This window comes from Acinonyx jubatus, chromosome E2 (genome assembly GCF_027475565.1).
Source record: "Acinonyx jubatus isolate Ajub_Pintada_27869175 chromosome E2, VMU_Ajub_asm_v1.0, whole genome shotgun sequence".
Taxonomy (NCBI): Eukaryota; Metazoa; Chordata; class Mammalia; order Carnivora; family Felidae; genus Acinonyx; species Acinonyx jubatus.
Genome location: NC_069396.1, coordinates 27,337,955 through 27,356,941, shown reverse-complemented (window position 1 = coordinate 27,356,941; position 18,987 = coordinate 27,337,955). Strand labels below are relative to the sequence as shown.

At 46.8% G+C, this 18,987-nt stretch overlaps 2 protein-coding genes across 4 annotated transcripts in view; one reads left to right on the top strand and one right to left on the bottom strand.

Moving 5' to 3' along the window:
- The first annotated feature begins 5,060 nt into the window (after positions 1 to 5,060).
- On the top strand, positions 5,061 to 18,637 carry ARL2BP (ADP ribosylation factor like GTPase 2 binding protein). 3 transcript variants are annotated; one of them, XM_015074520.3, is made up of 6 exons: positions 5,061 to 5,416; positions 6,078 to 6,139; positions 8,827 to 8,933; positions 11,299 to 11,384; positions 11,581 to 11,677; positions 12,220 to 18,637. In XM_015074520.3, the coding sequence occupies exons 1-6, from the start codon at positions 5,379 to 5,381 to the stop codon at positions 12,292 to 12,294; spliced, it is 465 nt and encodes a 154-aa protein (XP_014930006.1). In that variant the 5' UTR covers positions 5,061 to 5,378; the 3' UTR covers positions 12,295 to 18,637. The 3 variants fall into 3 exon arrangements, with proteins under 3 accessions (XP_014930006.1, XP_026931628.1, XP_053066154.1); XM_027075827.2 differs by having other exon boundaries at positions 5,065 to 5,416; positions 12,144 to 18,637; XM_053210179.1 differs by lacking the exon at positions 5,061 to 5,416 and adding an exon at positions 5,539 to 5,793 and having other exon boundaries at positions 12,144 to 18,637.
- The window catches only part of PLLP (plasmolipin), a 20,378-nt gene continuing 16,842 nt past the window's right edge, over positions 15,452 to 18,987 (bottom strand). Inside the window, exons 3-4 of the mRNA XM_027075826.2 lie at positions 17,590 to 17,712; positions 15,452 to 16,459 (exon numbers count right to left, since the gene is read on the bottom strand). Of these exons, the coding sequence (XP_026931627.1) occupies positions 16,343 to 16,459; positions 17,590 to 17,712 (240 nt within the window). The 3' untranslated portion in view covers positions 15,452 to 16,342. The remainder of the gene's footprint in view (positions 16,460 to 17,589; positions 17,713 to 18,987) is intronic.

Below are 18,987 nucleotides of genomic sequence, written 5' to 3'. Positions count from 1 at the left end.
GATGATTTCCTTCCTGGCCGTACTTGTTGGGGTGCTGGATTTTTTCCATGTCTTTAGTCTTCCATAAATTCAAATATATATATAAATATATATATATATATATATATATATTTTTATATATATATATATATATATATATATATATATATACTCTCTTCTTTAGCTTGTGGTGAATACAGTAATTTGCATTGAAGAAATAAAACATTTGTTGCCTTTTTTGAGTAAGATTTCACAACTTTCATTGGTGCCTGCTGCCAAGGTCCCAAGACCTCACCCTCTCCGATTTCAGGGCTACTTTCCAGGGCAGGAGAGAATCAAGTATTAGATTTTAAGAAGCAAAGGTAATCACTTACTCATCCCACAGATCTTTACTGAGCACATAATATGCTCTGGGTACTGTGCCTAAGTGGTATACAAAACAGATCTATTCATGGAGCTGCTGGTAGTGGGGAGAAGACAATATATTTGTTTGTTAATGCCTTACAAGATTAGGGTGCTATGAGAGAATGAGGGGGATTTAATTTAGATGGGTGCGAGGGGCAGAAGAAACCTCCCTGAGGAAGTAATATTAGTAAAAACTCCCTTTTTTTTTAATTTTTTTTTAATGGTTACTTATTTTTGACAGAGACAGAATGCGAGTGGGTTAGGGGCAGAGAGAGAGGGAGACACAGAAGCAGAAGCAGGCTCCAGGTTCTGAGCTGTCAGTACAGAGCTCGACGTGGGGCTCGAATTCACGAGCTGTGAGATCATGACCTGAGCCGAAGTCGGACGCTCAACCGACTGAGCCACCCAGGCGCCCCAAAACTCCCAAGGAAAAAGTAGGACATGGCCAGGCAGAGAGACTGAGTGAGGACAAGCTTCCAGGACTATGTAGCTATGGGAGCACAGCATTACAGGTGAAGGCCTAACTAAGGAGAAAAGGAGCTCAGCCTCAGGATCTGATGGGCGACCCCCGTAACTAACAAGGGGGTAGAATAGTATGCTCCCATGTTGGAGAGGTGAGGAGATTGCTCATGAAGCCATGTTAAACATTTATTATTTTATCCCAAGTGCAATAGAAAGCGAAAGAGTTTAAGCTTTGTTAAAGTGCTTTGTTACATCGTTTTAAAAGATAGCTCTGGCATCTTTGTGGAGAATGGAAAAGAGAGGTGTGGGGTGGGGGTACAAGACAGGACAAAGCAAAATATGGAACTAGTAAGACCAGTAGAGAGACTCTGAAGTCCAGCAGAGAGGTGAAGGTGGTCTATAAATTTAGTGGAGATAAAGTAGACAGAATTAATAGGTAATCTGTCACAAATCAGAGGAATGCAGGAGCCCGTTAGCTTTCTAGAAATCTACCCTTGGATTTTGTTCCTAAGATGGTCTATTCCAATTCTTCACTGCTAGACCATATGACAAAAGGACTTCAATATTGATAAAGGTATTCAGGATGGAAGCAAAGTTATAATCTTGGAGCTGCTTCAAAGGGAAAGACCACATAGAAAAAAAAACAGGGAACAGCAAGCAATGTGGAAGAGAATAAACAGCTTTATATTCTGCACTGCATGTAAACATTTTAAGAGAAATTGAAAGCTAGGCTGGGGCAGGGAGGGGGATTAAGTAATGGCATTTCTCCAATGATTCATTAGGGTAATGCTACTAGGGTTCCAGCCAAAAAAAAAAAGGTTTTAGTGAATTGCCGTCTTTTTGGAATGAGATTGATAAAGCAAAGTAAATTTGGTGCCATTTGCACACCAGGAAACAGGATTCAATCACAGAAATCAATTTCATTTGCAGAAAATGACTTTTGCATGAATTTCAAACATCTTGAATATGTATCCATGAAACAAACTATCCAACTAAGATCAGCTCTTTCCAAGATTGTCCATTATTCACTTAAAACCATTTTTAATGTCAGGGCGCCTGGGTGGCTTAGTCCGACTCTTGATTTCAGTTCAGATCATGATCTTGCAGTGGTGAGATCGAGCCCTGTGTTGGGCTCCGTGCTGAGCACAGAGCCTGCTTAAGATATTCTCTCTCTCTCTCTCTCTCTCTCTCCCTCTGCCCCTCTCCCCTGCTCATGCTCGCTCTCTAAAATAAAACAACTTTTTAAATGTATTTATTTGAGAGAGAGAGAGAGAAGGAACAAGGGGGGAGGGGCAGAGAGAGAGAGACAAACCAAGAATCTCAAGCAGGAATGTTTATTTTTGAGAAAGAGAGTGAGCAGGGGAGGGGCAGAGAGAGAGACAGAATCTGAAGCAGGCTCCAGGCTCTGAGCTGCCAGCACAGAGCCCAATGCAGGGCTCAAACACAAACTACAAGATGATGCCCTGAGCTGAAGTCAGACACTTAACCGACTGAGCACCCCGGACCCAAGCGCCCCTAAAATAAAATAATTTTTAATGCTAACCCACAAAGGATTTAAGAAATGATTATTAATGAAAAATATTTAATATATTTAAATTTTCATTTTTTTTCTTTAAAGCCCACTTCTGTTTTCAGCAGAAAAACTTCACATTCTGATTTCCAGGAGTATTTGACAACTCAGGAATTGGAGCTATTTATAGCATGATGGTTAAAACATGCCCTTGGGTGTGAGCTTGGACCCAGTTCCAGCTCGTTTAGCCTTTCTTTCTTTTTTTTAATTTACATCCAAGTTAGTTAGCATATAGTGCAACCATGATTTCAGGAATAGATTCCTTAATGCCCCTTACCCATTTAGCCCATCCCCCCTCCCACAACCCCTCCACTAACCCTCTGTTCTCCATATTTCAGAGTCTCTTATGTTTTGTCCCCCTCCCTGTTTTTGTATTATTTTTGTTTCCCTTCACTTATGTTCATCTGTTCTGTGTCTTGAAGTCCTCATATGAGTGAAGTCATGTGATACTTGTCTTTCTCTAATTTTGCTTAGCCTTTCTTAATCTCTAAAATGAAGATACCTCACAGGAATTGTGGGGTGTTGTTGTTGTTGTTTTCTCCTAGAGTTTCAAGTATTTCAAAAAGAGCCAATGTATTTATAAGTTTTTAGCACGGGGTGCCTGCGTGGTTCAGTTGGTTGAGCCTCCAACTCTTATTTCAGCTCTGATCATGATCTCAAGATTCATGGGATTGAGCCCTGAGTCGGGCTCTACACTGAGAATGCAGAGCCTGCTTGGGATTCTCAATCTCTCTCTTTCTCTCTCTCCCCCTCTTCGCTCACGTGCATGCTCTCTCTCTCAAAATAAATATTTAAAAAAATGTTTAGCACAGTAACTAGCACATGCCTGAGTATATGGGTACCTATTATTATCTTTATGCCCATTTGTTCTTAAGGCCAGACATGATGAAGTGGATTAAAAATAGCCACAAATTCTTTGATAGCCCTCTCATCCACAAATGAAGTTTATGCCCCTCCCCTAAAACCTGGGTGGATTCTGTGTCTGTTTGACCAATAGAACTCATTGGAAGTGATACTGTGCCAGTTCCCAGTCCTTAAGTGGCTGGTAGCTTCCACTTCCTGTCTCTTGATATATTTGCCCTTAGCCCCAGCAACCATGGTGTGAGAAAACCCACACATCTCTGGGAAGACCTACATGGAAAGAAACTGAGGCCCCCGTCCCCTCCAACCACCAGCCATCTGGCCAACATCCACAGCTGAGCCCCCAGACAAGAGTCAACAGCTATTTGCCAGCCATGTGAGTGAGCATGTCAGAAGAGGCTCCTCTAGCCCCATTCCAGCTGCCCCAACTGATGACAAGTAGAACGGAGACTAGCTGTCACTAACAAATCTTGCCCAAACTGAAGATTAGTGGGCACAATAATTGTTTTCGGCTACTCAATTTTTGGATGGTTTGTAACAGCAGTAGATAATAACCAGCAACAGATGAAATCACAAAGTTTTCTCCTCTACTCTGATTCCATGTATGATTTAGAAGTAGGAAAAGGGTGGGAAGTTCATTTAGCCCAGAAGAAATAAGTAGTTTATAGAGAAAATAGGTCATGAGGAAATTTGCTGAGTTTGCTTTGAGCTGCAAAATGGGTACTTGACTTAAATATAACTCAGTCCAGGTAATCAGCAAACCTTTACAGATACCTGTCCTCTACTTGGTGCTGAATATATATATATATAGTATAGATATAGATATAGATATACAGATAGTATATATCTCTGAGAACTGATCTCACCCTGGATACAACTATGTCTTGGTAACCATTTTTAGTTGCAGACCCCACCGATATCTATTTTATGTCCATTCAAAATGTCCATTCAGGCTGGCCATCTGACCCTCAGATCAAACCGAAGTCAGACCTTAAACCACTCTAGACAGGTAACACACATTTGGCCCAAAGGTATAATGCAACCGAACAGCCATGCCTAGCGATCCAATAAAGAGAAATCAGCTCTAGGGAATCCTTTTGCAAAATCTGGCAGTTTGGGAGGGGAGTTTTTCTGAAAGTTATCTGATTTCTGGTTGCGTTGTCCAAAGTGAGTGTCAACTTTTATCTTGCCCAACTAGCCAAGAAACTAATAAGTGCTAGATAACGTTTATGATGTGTGTGTGTGTGTGTGTGTGTGTGTGTGACAGAGAGAGAGAGAGGGAGAGAGAGAGAATACTGTATGATGTAAGTTATGTCTACTTCTTGCAGTGGGGCTTTCCTCCCATGAAAAGGAGTAACTATCTTGAGAGCCCCAACAGGCATCTGGCAATCAGGCAGGCCAGAGGTCTGCATTATCCGATTCAAAGGCTGAGGGACTGGTTCTCAAGAAGTCTGCAGTTCATAGTGCTCTTACAACCCTCTTTAAACTATTTAATCTTCTTAAATCCTGTAATTTACCGACAAGTTGCAAGTGAGAAAACTGAGGCTCTTAACTTCGATTCCTTCCTCCTTAAAATGGGGGCGATGTGAGACTTAACCCCACACACCGAGAGAACACCCAGTAACCCCTAGGCTTGCCTCTTGAAGCCCAAGGAGCTTCCCTTCGCGTCTCTCTATCCCTTTCCTGGCTTCCTCTCCCTATCTTTGCCCCGCCCCCAGCGTCGAGCAGCGCGCGCCTGTGATTGGCTCTTGGGAGCCACGGGGCAGCGGATGGGGTTGTGGTGGCCATGGTGACGGGAGGCGGGGCGCGGCGGTTGTGGGTAACTGACGCCTGTACTTCACGGTGGCTGCGGCGCGCGTGGAGAGGCCTGGCCCCGCGTGGGGCCGAGCCGGCGCGAGGCTGCCGCCGGTGAGCCTGAAGCACGAGCCACGCACGCAGGGCCCAATCTTTTGGGCCGTGAGCGGCCGCGGCGTTGGCGACGAGACCTCCCAGATGCCGGTTGGGGCTCTTAGGAGCGGAGCGCAGGCTGGGCCCGGGCCGCGGGCAGGATAAGAGTCCGACGGGCCTGCTCGCCCCGCGCGTGGATGCGGCGGCGGCGGCGATGGACGCCCTAGAGGAAGAGAGCTTCGCCCTGTCCTTGTGAGTGACGCCGTCGGGCCGGGGAGGCCTCGGCTTCCGCCCTGGGGAAAGGGTGTCCTCGAGGGGTGGAGTGGGGGTGAGGGACCGCCAAGGCTCCTCCCTAGTTCCCGCTGTTGATTGTGCGGCTGCTGTGACCTCCGGGTTCAAGCCCTGAGGACGGGAGTGCGGGGCGAGTGTCTCGCGATGATCAACGCCTCCATCACAATTCCCCAGGCTTTGACCCTGGTTTGAGCTGCCAAGGTCCGACCACGGGTCAGAGGACCCTCCACCACCTCCACCTCCAGGGACTTCCAATCCAATTGTCCCCTGGCCAGTATCTCGCTCGCGCCAGTTTCACGCTCACAAGCTGATAGGTGGGGGGTGATAGCGAAGATGCGGTGAGTAAACCCGAAGGAAATACATAAATACGAGAAGCCTTAAGATGTGCCATGTGAGCCTTTGCTCCCTTTATATGTCCCTTTTGTAGTTCCTTGTGTCATAACAGGTTTTCTGAAAATGGAGCCCTTGAACCCTAATGTTACAAAAATACGTTTTCTTGTTGAAGTTGGGTGATGGGAAGTTCATTTTTCTGCCCTCTTTTGCACCTGTGTGAAAGTGTCTCTAATACAGTTGTTTAAAGCGAATTATTTGAAACAGCACCTAATCCAGGTATATTTTTCAGCTCTTCCGCCTCCGATGCAGAATTTGATGCTGTGGTTGGATATTTAGAGGACATTATCATGGGTAAGCTTCCTTACCACAGTCTCACCTGTGCTCTCTCTAGTTCTTAGACCTTTGCAGCTTGGAGGGTTAATTTTGAGAGAAAACAGCAAGCTGCATATAATTTTTAATGTAGCACAGACTCATGTTAAGTGAGATTAAGTGGTTTTAGAGGCAAACGTTCTCCTTGTTTTAACAAGTAATAATCATAATTATTATAGCTGTCTTGTAAGGCAGCTATCCAGGTAGTGGGGCAGACGTTACGGACCTCTTGGCAAAACTTCAGGAGGGACTTATTTCAAAGAATAAGAGGAATTCCATTTTTTTTTGGTTTTGAGTTTTAACATTTTTGTGCCATAAACCACAGCATAGTGCCATAATCACAGCGCGCGTGTCCGTGAAGAAAATAAAATGCCATATTTCCGCTGGTTCTGTATTTTCCTGGGTTCTGAGTTCCTATTCGTGCATTCATTTTTTGGTGTGCACAGACCTGCTAAGTAACGAGCGGTAACAGGCACCCGAGGTTTAAGACAAATGTATGGAAAGGGGAAACCCTGAGAAAATTTTTGTCTGAGTTTTCTGAGAATTAGGCGAAAAAGAAACCTTTACTGTGGTGGTGCTAGTGATGTTTCTTAGTCTCGTTTAGTCTGAAAATCACTGACCCACACGTTCGTAATCTTCAGGTCCCAAGAAAGTTCGTGCCCTTAATGCCTAAATACAGGTGTTTCACCATTAAGCCCTTGTCCTGTGTGGAGGTGAAGATTTCTGGGGAATACTGAGGAATACCTTGAATTCTTTTGTCCTTTGCTTACCCTGTATGCCATGGGAAAATGAGCCTTTTTTGACCTCAGGGTGTTTACCCTAAAGTCTAGGTCATTTGTGAAGCTTTCCTTTTATTTTTAGAAGTAATTATTGTATGCACTTGTTAAAATTCCCTGTTCTCTCACGTTCAGGTGTTTGCTATAAGCCAGTCTTTCTACCAACCCTCATCTGAATTCCACCTGGCAATCCTATGCGATAGGTACTAGGATCATTCTCATTTTCTAGTTGACAAAACCGGGGCTTAGAGAAACTAAGAAATGTGCCCAAGGTCACACAATTGACGTGGCTGAGCTAGGATCAGAGCCTGTGTGCTTGATCACTACGCTGTTCCCACCACAGCTGCTGAAATCATATTCAGGTAAGAGATCCATTTCATTCCGTTGTGGGAAAGGAATGTGATGGAGTTCCCAGGCCACCCCGTATGGGTGTGTTTAAAATGGACTCAAGGATGGTGGTAATGGCTGTACAACAATGGGAGTGTACGTAACGCCACCAAACCACACTTAGGGGCGCCTGGGTGGTCTGACTCTTGATTTCAGCTCAGGGCACGGTCTCACAGTCGGGGGCTCCCCACTGGGCATGAAGCCTGCTGGGGGTTCTCTCTCTCCCTCTGCACCCGCCTCCCCCACCTCCGTGCCCTCTCAAAAAAAAGTGAATTCATGGGAATGCAAACTGGCACAGCCACTCTGGAAAACAGTGTGGAGGTTCCTCAAAAGGTTAAAAATAGAACTACCCTACCACCCAGCAATTGCACTACTAGGTATTTATCCAGGGGATACAGGTGTGCTGTTTCAAAGGGACACGTGCACCCCAGTGTTTATAGCAGCACTATCGACAATAGCCAAAGTATGGAAAGAGCCCAAATGTCCATAGACAGATTGAATGGATAAAGATGTGGTATATAGAGACAATGGAGTATTACTCGGCCATCAAAAAGAATGAAATCTTGCCATTTGCAACTATATTGATGGCCTAGAGGGTATTATGCTAAAAGCAAAGTTAGAGAAAGACAAATATCATGTGACTTCACTCATATGTGGGATTTAAGATACAAAACAGATGAACATAAGAGACGGGAAGCAAAAATAATATAAAAACAGGGAGGGGGACAAAACCTAAGAGACTCTTAAATACAGAGAACAAACTGAGGGTTGCTGGAGGGGTTGTGGGTGGGGGGATGGGCTAAATGGGTAAGGGGCATTAAGGAAGACACTTGTTGGGATGAGAACGGGGTGTTATACACGGGATGAATCACTGGAATCTACTTCTGAAATCATTATGGCACTATATGCTAACTTTTGGATGTAAATAAGATAAATAGTAAAATACTTAATGTGTTTCAAACTATCAGGAACCACAGAGGTATGTAGAGTAAGGATGTAGCTAGACTCTTAATAGAAGGCTTCACCTCCCCTGCCTTTCCTCGAAGACTCATTGATGTGGAATACTAAATACAGGACTTAGAAAAATGTGATATTATGTGACTGTTGGTTTTTTAGCATACTGCATTTGATATGTTTCTTAAACTTTATGTGACATGTTAGAAGGGCTTGCAACAAAAAAATAATGAATTTAATGTTAGGTATATTTTACCACTATTTTTAAAATATTAATATTTATTAATAAAAAGACTAGGTTTTAAAAATATTAATATTTTTAAATTTAAATATTTTAAATTACTATTTTTTAAATATTAATATTTATTAATAAAAAGACTGGGCTACTTGAACATCGGCGTCCTATTGAACACTTCCCTAAAACACTGTTAGCTTTCCCTCTCCTAGAGACTGACCATTAGGAAGCAGTTCTGCTGACATAGAATTTGGCCTATTTATAAATCAGTGGTTTTTAATCTCCGTTGAAAAGAATAAAATTTTCCTGTTGTTCAGATGATGAGTTCCAGTTATTACAGAGGAATTTCATGGACAAGTACTACCAGGAGTTTGAAGACACAGAAGAGAATAAACTCACCTACACACCTATTTTTAATGAATATGTAAGTGGTTTTCTGTTTCTTTCCCCAGAGATTAGAATTTCTTTAAAATGTGAATTCAGAATCCAAATATGTTGACATTTTGGGCACCTAGGTGGCTCCATCAGTTAAGTGTCCAACTTCGCTCGGGTCATGATCTCACGGCTTGTGGGTTTGAGCCCCACGTGGGGCTTTTTACTGACAGCTCAGAGCCTAGCACCTGCTTCGGATTCTGTGTCTCCCCCTCTCTCTGCCCCTCACTCGCTTGTGTTCTTTCTCTCTATAAAAAAAAAAGAAACATTTAAAATTTTTTTTTAAGATGTTGACATTTGGAGGACTTTAGAAGCTGCCACCAGTAACTGCCAGGAATTGTAGTTAGAATCTCCCGTTGCTGGGGCGCCTGGGTGGCTCAGTCGGTTAAGCGTCCGACTTCGGCTCAGGTCATGATCTCACAGTCCGTGGGTTTGAGCCCTGCGTCGGGCTCTGTGCTGACTGCTCAGAGCCTGGAGCCTGTTTCAGATTCTGTGTCTCCCTCTTTTTCTGACCCTCCCCTGTTCATGCTCTCTCTCTCGGTCTCAAAAATAAATAAATGTTAAAAAAAAAAAAAAAAGAATCCCCCATTGCTTTCTTCTGCAGTTCTTGAGGGTGTTTGATGATTTTTGTCCAGCTCCTATTTTTATTTCTTTCTTTTGAGGGAAGGAGAGAGAGTGAGTAGGGAAGGGACAGAGAGAGTCCCAAGCAGGCTCCACACTGTCGACTGTGAGATCATGACCTGAGCCAAAATCAAGAATGGATTCTTAACTGACTGAGCCACCCAGGGGCTCCTCCAGCTTCTGTTTTAGAAAATGCTTGGCTTGATCAAAATCCCGTTTTCAGTTACAATATATGGGTTCGCTAAACCTTGCATTCATATACTCTGTGTGTGTGTATGTATATACATGTGTATATATATGTATACATATATAGTATACCATATGTATATTGTATTCATATACAATATATTGACCTTTTGACTTGCACACAACACAGTTAAACAACATGGGGACTAGGGGTGCCCACACCTGCACAATTGAAAATCCATGTATAAGGGTGCCTGGGTGGCTCAGTCAGTTAAGCATCTGACTTCAGTTTAGGTCATGATCTCACAGTTAACAGGTTTGAGCCCTGCGTCGGTCTGTGTGCTGGCAGCTCAGAGCCTGGAGCCTGCTTTGGATTCTGTCTCCCTTTCTCTCTGCCCCTACCCCGCTCACACTCTGTCTCTCTTAGTCTCTCAAAAATGAATAAACGTTACAAACAAAAAAAATTAAAAAAAAAAAAACAAAACCTGTGTATAACCTTTGACTCCTGAAAAACATAACTACTAATAGCCTATTGTTGACTGGAAGCCTTACCGATAATGGAGATAGTTGATAAACACGCATTTTATGTAGATACTCTGTACTACTGTATCCTTACAATAAAGGAAGCTAAGGAAAATGTTACTAAAATCATAAAGAAGAGAACATACATTTATGCTATTGTGCTGTACTTATCAATACAAATAAGTGGAACTGTGCAGTTCAAACACTGTTCAAGTGACATATGCGTTTTTTTTTTTTTTCTACTGTGTAATCTAATCAGGTGCCCATGACCGTTAGGTAGAAGCGAAAACCAAGGCTAGATCCCCAGGAGTTTCAACTCTGGACCCTTGGGCCTTCCCATTGTGCTGAGGCCTCCGGTAGCCTCCTAGAACAGTCTCATCTGAGAAGAGGTTTGAGCCTCGAGAACTTTCTTAACCTTAGAAGCATGGCATACCTGATGGTTTCCCCAAGTCAAGCCTCAGCTTACAATGAGGAACCTGTGATTACCTCCAACAGTATGCTTCTTTATATATTCCTTTTTAAACCCTTTTTTAAATGTTTATTTTTGAGAGAGGGAGGACCCAGAACCCCAAGCAGTCTCTGAGCTGTGAGAACAGAGCCCGACACGGGGTCCAAAGACACAAACTGCGAGATTGTGACCTGAGCCGAAGTCAGACGCTTAACCAACCAGGGGCACCTGTATGCTCTTTTTGCACAGATTCCATCTACCCAAGAAAAAAGGCCCCGCTTCGTTCCTTACTTCCTGCCGTGGGGGGTGGGAGCCCTGCTGTTCACGGTCTCTTCCTACATTAGCGCATTCATCTTGTCACAGGGTAATTACCTGCAGATGCCTCCCTCCCGTGGTGTGCCAGGGCACATGCTCACTGAGGACAGGAGCTGTATTTTGGTTCTCTTTAGTATCCCCTGTGCTCAATATGGAGCTTGGCACATAAAATAGGCCCTCAGGAAATGTTTGCGAACGTTGGAGGCCAGGCTTTCTGAAAAGCCGCCTTGTTTTCCTAAAACCAAGATCCTGTCCACTCTTACAGATTTCTTTGGTAGAAAAGTATATTGAAGAACAGCTCCTGGAACGGATTCCTGGATTTAACATGGCAGCTTTCACGACAACTTTGCAGTGAGTTGAACTTGACTCTGCATTTTTGCCTGTTTTCCCTTTATCCTTTACTCTGAAAAAAGACCTTTTTTTTCATTGCTTGATCATGAAGGTTTACAGCCCTTGGCGGTAAGTCCCTTAAAATCTGCAAATGGAATCTTGAAGGGACAGAATCTGTTTCAGTCTTCCATGAAACAGCCATCCTTTTCTTTTGCAGGCATCATAAAGATGAAGTGGCTGGTGACATATTTGACATGCTGCTCACGTTCACAGATTTTCTGGCTTTTAAGGAAATGTTTCTGGACTACAGAGCAGTAAGTCCCTCTTGCTTGTGTCATTAGCCACATGGAACCATTGAGATAGTTCCAGATAGTTCCTAGTAGACCAGCTGCCATGTTTCTCCCCATGACTGGCCAATATCAGTCTGGCAGCTAGCAAGGTGTCCAGAGTGAGCAGCTGCCTTCTGGGCAGGACCCAGGTTCGTCTTAAAGTAATCCCTAAATAATCAGAGGGACAAAACCAAAAAGCAGGTCTAACTGCCTTGCCTTTCTTATAAGGCAGACTCTTAATAGGAAAAAGAGGTATTTTTCAGTGAAGAGAGGTATACTTTTTGAGTGACCGGGCCAGTGCTGAACAAGAATGCAAAATAACCCCCTTCCACCGCCCCCCCTCCCCCCCCCCCCCCCCCCCCCCCCGTGCCATAGGCAGGGTTTGGAGCTAGGAAAGGACTCGTGTTTTTTTCCCTCTTCCTTGCCGCTTGGGATTCTTTTTCTCATGCAGGAAAAAGAAGGCCGGGGACTGGATTTAAGCAGTGGTTTAGTGGTGACTTCATTGTGTAAATCATCCCCTGTGCCAGCTTCCCAGAATGATCTGCGACACTAGGCCCTGCCACCAGGCAGAGATATCTTCCTGGACGTCGCCAGCCCCATAGACTGGAAGAGGCTTTGGCTATGTGACAGAATACATCTTGGAAAGACGGGCTCTGTTCCACAACTCTTTGCTGACGTTAAGTATTGATGGGCCAGAAGACAGCCCATCTGACCCTCCTAGGCCCCTGAAGCACCTTGTGTTCAGTAATCCTAGCACTCCTCCCCAAGTAGACCCCTCTCTCAGGCCTGAGTCAGGCTCCTCTGGAGCAAGCCTGAGGCCAGCATCCCCCCCCCCCCATCCCCAGCATAAATGTTGGTAGGTCAGCAGCATTTGGAAGAACCCACCAGCTCCACCCCTCTTTGGCCCCGCCTGTCCATCAGGCTTTTTGTGTGCTAACAGCTTCCTGTGTGTATCAGTTTCAGTCCTGCAGCCTGAGGGGTTTCTACCCATGTGGGAACATTTCTCTAGGCTGTTCCTTGAGACAGCTGCCCTCTGCAGCAGCTCCCATCCCAGCTGGTCCTGGCTGTAGGAATAACAGAGATGCCCCTTACCTGAAGCTACCTGTGAAAATCACTCCCTTGTCTTACAGTCGGCAGTCCCTGCATCACTCTGTCTTCTGCTGGTCCTGATGTAGTCTGTTTCTAGAATTCTTTTAAGCATTTATAGATAACTATTTTTATAGATGAATACTCAGGCTAACCTAGTGGCTATAATCTTGGAGCTTCCATGATTACCCACTTAAAGATCAAAGTATTATATACTGTGTGCTTTTTAGCTATTAGTGCTATGAAAGCAAAGATGCTTTCTACGTTGGTGCACCTAGTTTACTGGGCACCAGTGAGTGTGTGCTTATGCTGGAAGTAGGCTAAAAGGTCTCCCTTTCTTACAGCATGTTAAGTGTTCGTACAGGTTTGCTAAAACTTTACCCTTCTGTGTAAATCGGTTTGTTAGGTTTTCTGTTGGAGTAGGGCCTCTGCAGTTCCTTCCTGTCCAGATCTCCCTACCAAGGCGGTGTTCCGCTGGGTTGGCTCAGCATGAGGAGAGCGCAAACAGCTTCACTAGTCCTATGTATGCCTTGATTTAGCAGTGTTTCATAGAAATCACCAGAAAACATGGATGTCACATCTCTAGAAAGACAAGACATAGTATTTCAATTCTCAATGTGTACCTTCCATATATTTTTTTTTCTTTTTTTTTAAGTAAAAATAAGACTATACTTATAAACTTTGGTTGGCTGTTCTGGTCTTAAAGTGTGAGCTGTAGACTCTTTCTGTACTGATGCATGGCACTTATTAAATACTTTTGTACCATGAATATACTCGGAGGTGCATTGCAAGAGCCGTCATTCTCCACGAGTCCCTCCCCTTTCTTGGCTATCACCCCTGCCCTCGGGGTCACTGCTGCTTTGGTCCTTCAAAGCCAGAGGCCCTCGCAGAGCCAGCTTTTTCCATTGCTGCCCCTCCTGGCCTTGCTTTCCCTTCTTGCCCTTTTTCTATAAAGGGCTACTCACTGTAGGCTGGGCATGTCCGAAGTACTTGATGAAGACCTGGTTGAGAAAACCCATGTATGTGGACTTAACAAAAAATGAACAACAGCAGAGGTAAACAGTTCTTTTCCACTCAGAAAAAAAAAAAAAAAAACAAGCCTGTTGCTTACTATTAGCAGATAGGCTTTCTGATTTTATAAAACCAGAAACCTGTCTCTGTCCACACAGGGACTTCTGTCATCGTGTGCCACCTTTGATGGGGCTCAGGGCTGGCTGGGATGAGAAAGCCCGCCATCCTGCCCAGTCTCCGTGACAGCTGCCCTGTCATATTGCTCAGACCTCCTCGCCCATGGGAAGCGCAGACCCTTCAACTGCAGGGTCTGAGGATCGGGGAGGCATCGGCCTCACCAAAAGGTAGTTGTTTGAGGAAGCATGTTAATATCCGCAGTGCAGTGGGCTGTGTGTTAGCAGGTTAGAAACTGGTAAGACCTTGCCTAGGACTTTGTTTCCTCTTAAGCCAAAAGAAAATGAGTTGATCTTAACACTAAACTCCCTCCTTATGGCTTAATCATGGAATGACTCCCGTTTATCATATTCTGAGCCACTTGAGGGTAAAAAGCGATCCTGTTAGTATCCACACCAGGACAACAGGCAGGCCGTGGGCCTGTCCCAGGCTAACCAGGACATGGGTGTCTGACTTAACCCCGTCCCTCTGTTCTGGAGCAGGTCCCCCACAACTGTTGGACTCAACAGTAGCCCCCACCTGCAGGGGATCTGCCCCGAGACACCCCCTCCCCGTGGATGCCTGAGATCCCGGATAATACCGAACCCTCTTCACACTGTTTCTCCCTGTACGTCCACACCTGTGACAGAGTTCAATTTAGAAAGGCATGGTAAGAGGTTAACACCAAGAAAATAGAACAATTACAACAATATACTGTAATAAGAGTTACGTGACGGTGGGCTCTCTCAAAATATCCTACTTCCTGTACTCTTGTGATGATGGGAGGTGAGGTCTGGCCCCCAGGCTGAGATGAAGTGAGGTGACTGGCGCAGCTTGACCCTGCTGGTAGCCTCAGGAGGAGGACCGCGTGCTCCCAGGCTACTAGCTGACCGCGAGTAACTGAAAACGCAGAAAGCGAGAACGTGGATAAGGGGAGCCTACGGACTATTGGAGATACATCCTAATTATCCCTGGGTTTTTGCAAAAGGACCAAGGGGTGCCCAGAAATGCCCTCCCCTCAGCCTACTTACTATCCAAAGCATGTTACTCTGTGGCAGCAGAAACATAAGCTCGGTCAGGAGGACTTCCTCTTTGTGGTCTGCCGCCGGCCCCCCGGATCCAGCCTGTTATTCGCGTTGATGACTTGATCTCTGAACTGCGCACTTTCAAGGCAGGGGACAGGATGGCAGTCTCGCCTTCAGCAAGGTGACCTTGATGTGCCTAAAGCTGGGATGACTGACTTAGTGTTAAAAGGACACCATTCTGAGAATGGGGCGGGGGGGGGGGGGGGGGTTGGGGATCTATTATATCTGTCAGGACAGCTGGCATGAAGGGGAACTGTCCCTGGCAAAGAAAGCAAGCAGGAAGGTACTCAGGTGGCCTCAGGTCAGAGTAGCAGCTGGGGGTGCTAAGTCCAGAACCGGATTTTGAACCTCCCAGTACATTTAGCTGCGGCTTCCTGGGCTGTATAAGCGTCTACAACCATGATTACCCAACATCTTTTCCAAATAGGTTCTTCCAGCTTTATTTTTGTAAAAAACAACAAAACCCAAAGAGAACCAAGTCACCAAGCATGGGACAACTTACCAGGCAAGGTCTTGAGTCCCTCCCTCCTCCATGTCCCATGTGCCACGTGCCTAATCAACAGCGTCCGGGAAGCAGGTGGCACGGTTAGCTTTTCCCAGAGGGGATACTACAAACAAGGGCTTGGGTACCGGACGGAAACCTGGCCAGGTTTTTAATCGCTGAGAAGTTGCTTAAGACCGATTGCTTTAAATAACTGGTATGTTTGAAATGCAGGAAAAGGACTACCATGCTGTCAGAAATCCTAACCCTCTTTCCACAGATGACTCCCTAGAAGCCACCTGTTGGCTTGAGGGAGGGAGGGTCAGGTCAGAATTGCGGTTGAAGGAATGAGGCCGGTTTCAGCAAGCTCGCTCTGCAGTCCCAGGGCAAAGACTAAGGTAAATACGCGCGGCTTGTTAGGCTTATTCTACGGTGGGCCAGCGGCTGCAGGTCTGGAGTCCTCGTTAGTGTATTTAGTGTTGGTGAGAAGACTGGGCTCCAGCCTTGGACACTGGAGTCTCTAAAGACAAAGTGGAGAGCCCCGCGTCCCCCATCACCTTCCACTAAATACGGGGGACGGGCAGGTGGTGTCAGCCATGGGCCTCTCTCCAGCCCAGGCGCTTGCCGACTTGGGCCAAACCAGAGGAAGGATCCCGATTCCAAAGGAGCGCTGGGTGAGCCCGGGTCTGAGGAGCAGTGCGGAGCAGGCGTAGTCCCTTCCAGGCCGACTCCACAAAGGGCTCAGGCCTCGGGCTTGCAGGCCGCCCCGCGCTGTGACCCAGCTGTGACCCAGCTGCAGCCTTCAGCCCCAAGGTGGGCCATGGCACAGGTGGCCTAGGCGTAGCCGCCAGCCATCTGACTGGTGGCTGCGTTGCTGCCCACGCCCCGCCAGGCCTGGAAGCTGAAGAAAGCGCTCACTCCGTAGGCAATCATCACTAAACATGCAAAGAACTGAAAGGAAGAAGACACCAAAGCTGAGTTGGTGTGCGCTGTGGCACTGGGGGGTAGGGTGACAGGGATCCGAGTGCCAGACAGACCACCTCAGACCCACAGACTGCAAAACCTTGAGCAACACCCCTCCATTAACCAGAACAAGTTGCTCTGGCACCCGCACCAACTCCAACTTAGCCATACTTTCCTATAGCAAGTGTCTGGGGGTGCCGATGGGTGCCAGGTTCTGGGGCTGCCGACATTACATTCTCGCGGGGGTATCTATTAAGAGCCACGCAGGCAAGGTATGTCAGACTGTGATGAGGGCGACTGGATGATGTGCTAAGAGTGACCGAGGGGTAGGAGCTAGTTCACACACACATCAGGGATTTCGTTTTAAAAAGACAACATTGTGATTCCAGGGAATCTTCTGGAATCGGTTCATAGGTGCCCTACGCTAGCACCGGTGGCCATTTTCAGAAGCTCCGTGTCTCTACCACAGATTTCAAAACCACCTTCTTCCTGGTCTAGCTCCTGCCCTACCCTGGACTTCCCCTAGGTGTGCTCACCTCTCTGAGCCTCAGTTTCCTTGTCTGTCCACAGGGACTACCAGTCCCTGTCCTCCTCACTGTGGGAGTCAAAGGGTCCTGTGAGGAGAGGTCTGTGTGGGGCCCCTTGGAGTCAGGCAGGACAGGTGTGGCGGGGGTCACTGATATTTCACTGGCTACCTCACGGGGAGCCCGAGTTTGGCCTGAGAGACCCTGTAAATCCCCCCAAATGGTTTAAGCCAAAAGGTTTTGCAAATGCCCCTTTCAAGAAGGGCGGACAGTTTTTAATAGGTCCTCCCAGGGGGCATATGACTGTCAATCAGTATGGAACACCCGGGTTAACAACAAAGTTCAACAGTTAACCCAGAACTTCATTTACTACCACAAAGTACTTCCCAAGCATTCTGGTTCCTCAAGGTTTTACTGTTAATTATGGAAGACTGAAAGCTCAGCTTCCCTGAAACCCTGAGATGATAACTCTAGCGGTGGCGGGTGCTGGCCTCAGTCCAGAGAGTGGTGGGAGTCCCGGGGCATAGACTTGGTCTGGCTGGCCCGTCTACCCTGTAACTAACAGCCAAGGGCGCCCTGGGGAACCATACTCACAGAGGCAGCCGCACGCTGGTTATACGGCCGGGTGCCCTTCAGGGACGTCAGCTCGACGGCGGCAGAGCAGGTGATGAAGGCCGTGATGTAGAGAACGGTGGCGCCCACGTTAAATATCATTAACTGGGGGGAGGGGAGAACAGGCTTAAGACAGCAGACTCTTCCAGGAAGCGTGGAACCTCTTGGTTCCCAACGGCACCTGCCTTTAGTAGCCAGGACCGGGGCTGGGGCTCAAGGAAGGGGAGGGAGACCTGGGTCTTTGCCACTAGAAGGGAAGTCCACATGGGGTCAGGCCGGTGGCCATCTGAGCTGGGAACGTAAACACACCTAAGGCTCAGCGGGGAGGGGACACGATGGGGGAGGCCCGAAGTGATCTGGTCAGGAGCAGCGGCGGTCCCAAGAGGCAAAACCCATTGCCAATGGCAGGAGATTGAACCAAGGCCTGCTAAAGAGCACCAGCTAAAGAACTCCAGGGCCACGCTCTTCCATGTTGGCTCAGCACAAGCTCGGCCCTCCCTCTTGGCACCGCAGGCCTTGGTCCTGAGGCTGGACCTAGGAGCACCTCACATCCCTCTCTACCCCGGTGGGAGGAATCTTTGTCTGCCTTTTGGCCACATCTTCGGCTCAAGGCCCCCCATGTCAAATGCCAGGGTCAGGACCCCGCAGGGTTCTGGACCAGACTGACAGGGAGGACCCTCAGCTGACATTCAGGCTGAGTCCCATTTCCCCAGTGCTTGGCCCCTGGAGCCAGTAAACCGTCTTAGCAGACACTGCAAACTGGGGGCCCTCAGGCATGTCTGGTTCAACCTAGAGATTTTTTTTTTTTTTTTTTAAACTACCAACATTCTAAGAGCACCTGGGTGGCTCAGCCGGTTAAGTGTCCGACTCTTGATTTCGCTCAGGTCATGATCTCACACATGGGGCTCTGTGTTGACAGATCAGAGGCTACTTGGTATTCTCTCTCTCTCTCTCTGCTCCCCCCACCCCCTCGCTTGCTGGCTCATTTGCTCGCTCACTCTCAAAATAATAAACATTTAGAAAAAATAAAGGTTATTTTCAATAAATAAAAATCACCAACATTCTAAAATTAGATTTCATGTGAAAACCTGAAGATTTCATATAAAACTTTCGATCCTAACATATCAAGAGTTGGCACCAGGGGGCCTGCACTCCCGCTAACAGTAGGAACTAGGAGAGGTGGCTCCCTATGGACAGGTGGATGCGGGGTCTCCGGAACCCCTCCTGATCTACTTCACTCACTCATCTTGCCCGGGCCCTGTAGGGTGCTGGTGGCCCCCGTCCCAGACAATGACCCTCTGGCGATCCCAGTCCAATCTTCTCTGGATGCAGTCAAGCCTTCCCTGCCCTATCTGCTAATGGGCCCAGGAAAGGAGCCTC

What these genes read in the sequence shown, in the direction of transcription:
- ARL2BP (XM_027075827.2), top strand. Translation starts at nt 5,379, where the DNA reads ATGGACGCCCTAGAGGAAGAGAGCTTCGCCCTGTCCTT. An exon ending in GCTTTCACGACAACTTTGCA is followed by an intron (nt 11,385 to 11,580) that starts GTGAGTTGAACT and finishes TTTCTTTTGCAG; the next exon opens with GCATCATAAAGATGAAGTGG. An exon ending in TGTTTCTGGACTACAGAGCA is followed by an intron (nt 11,678 to 12,143) that starts GTAAGTCCCTCT and finishes TTTCTCATGCAG; the next exon opens with GAAAAAGAAGGCCGGGGACT.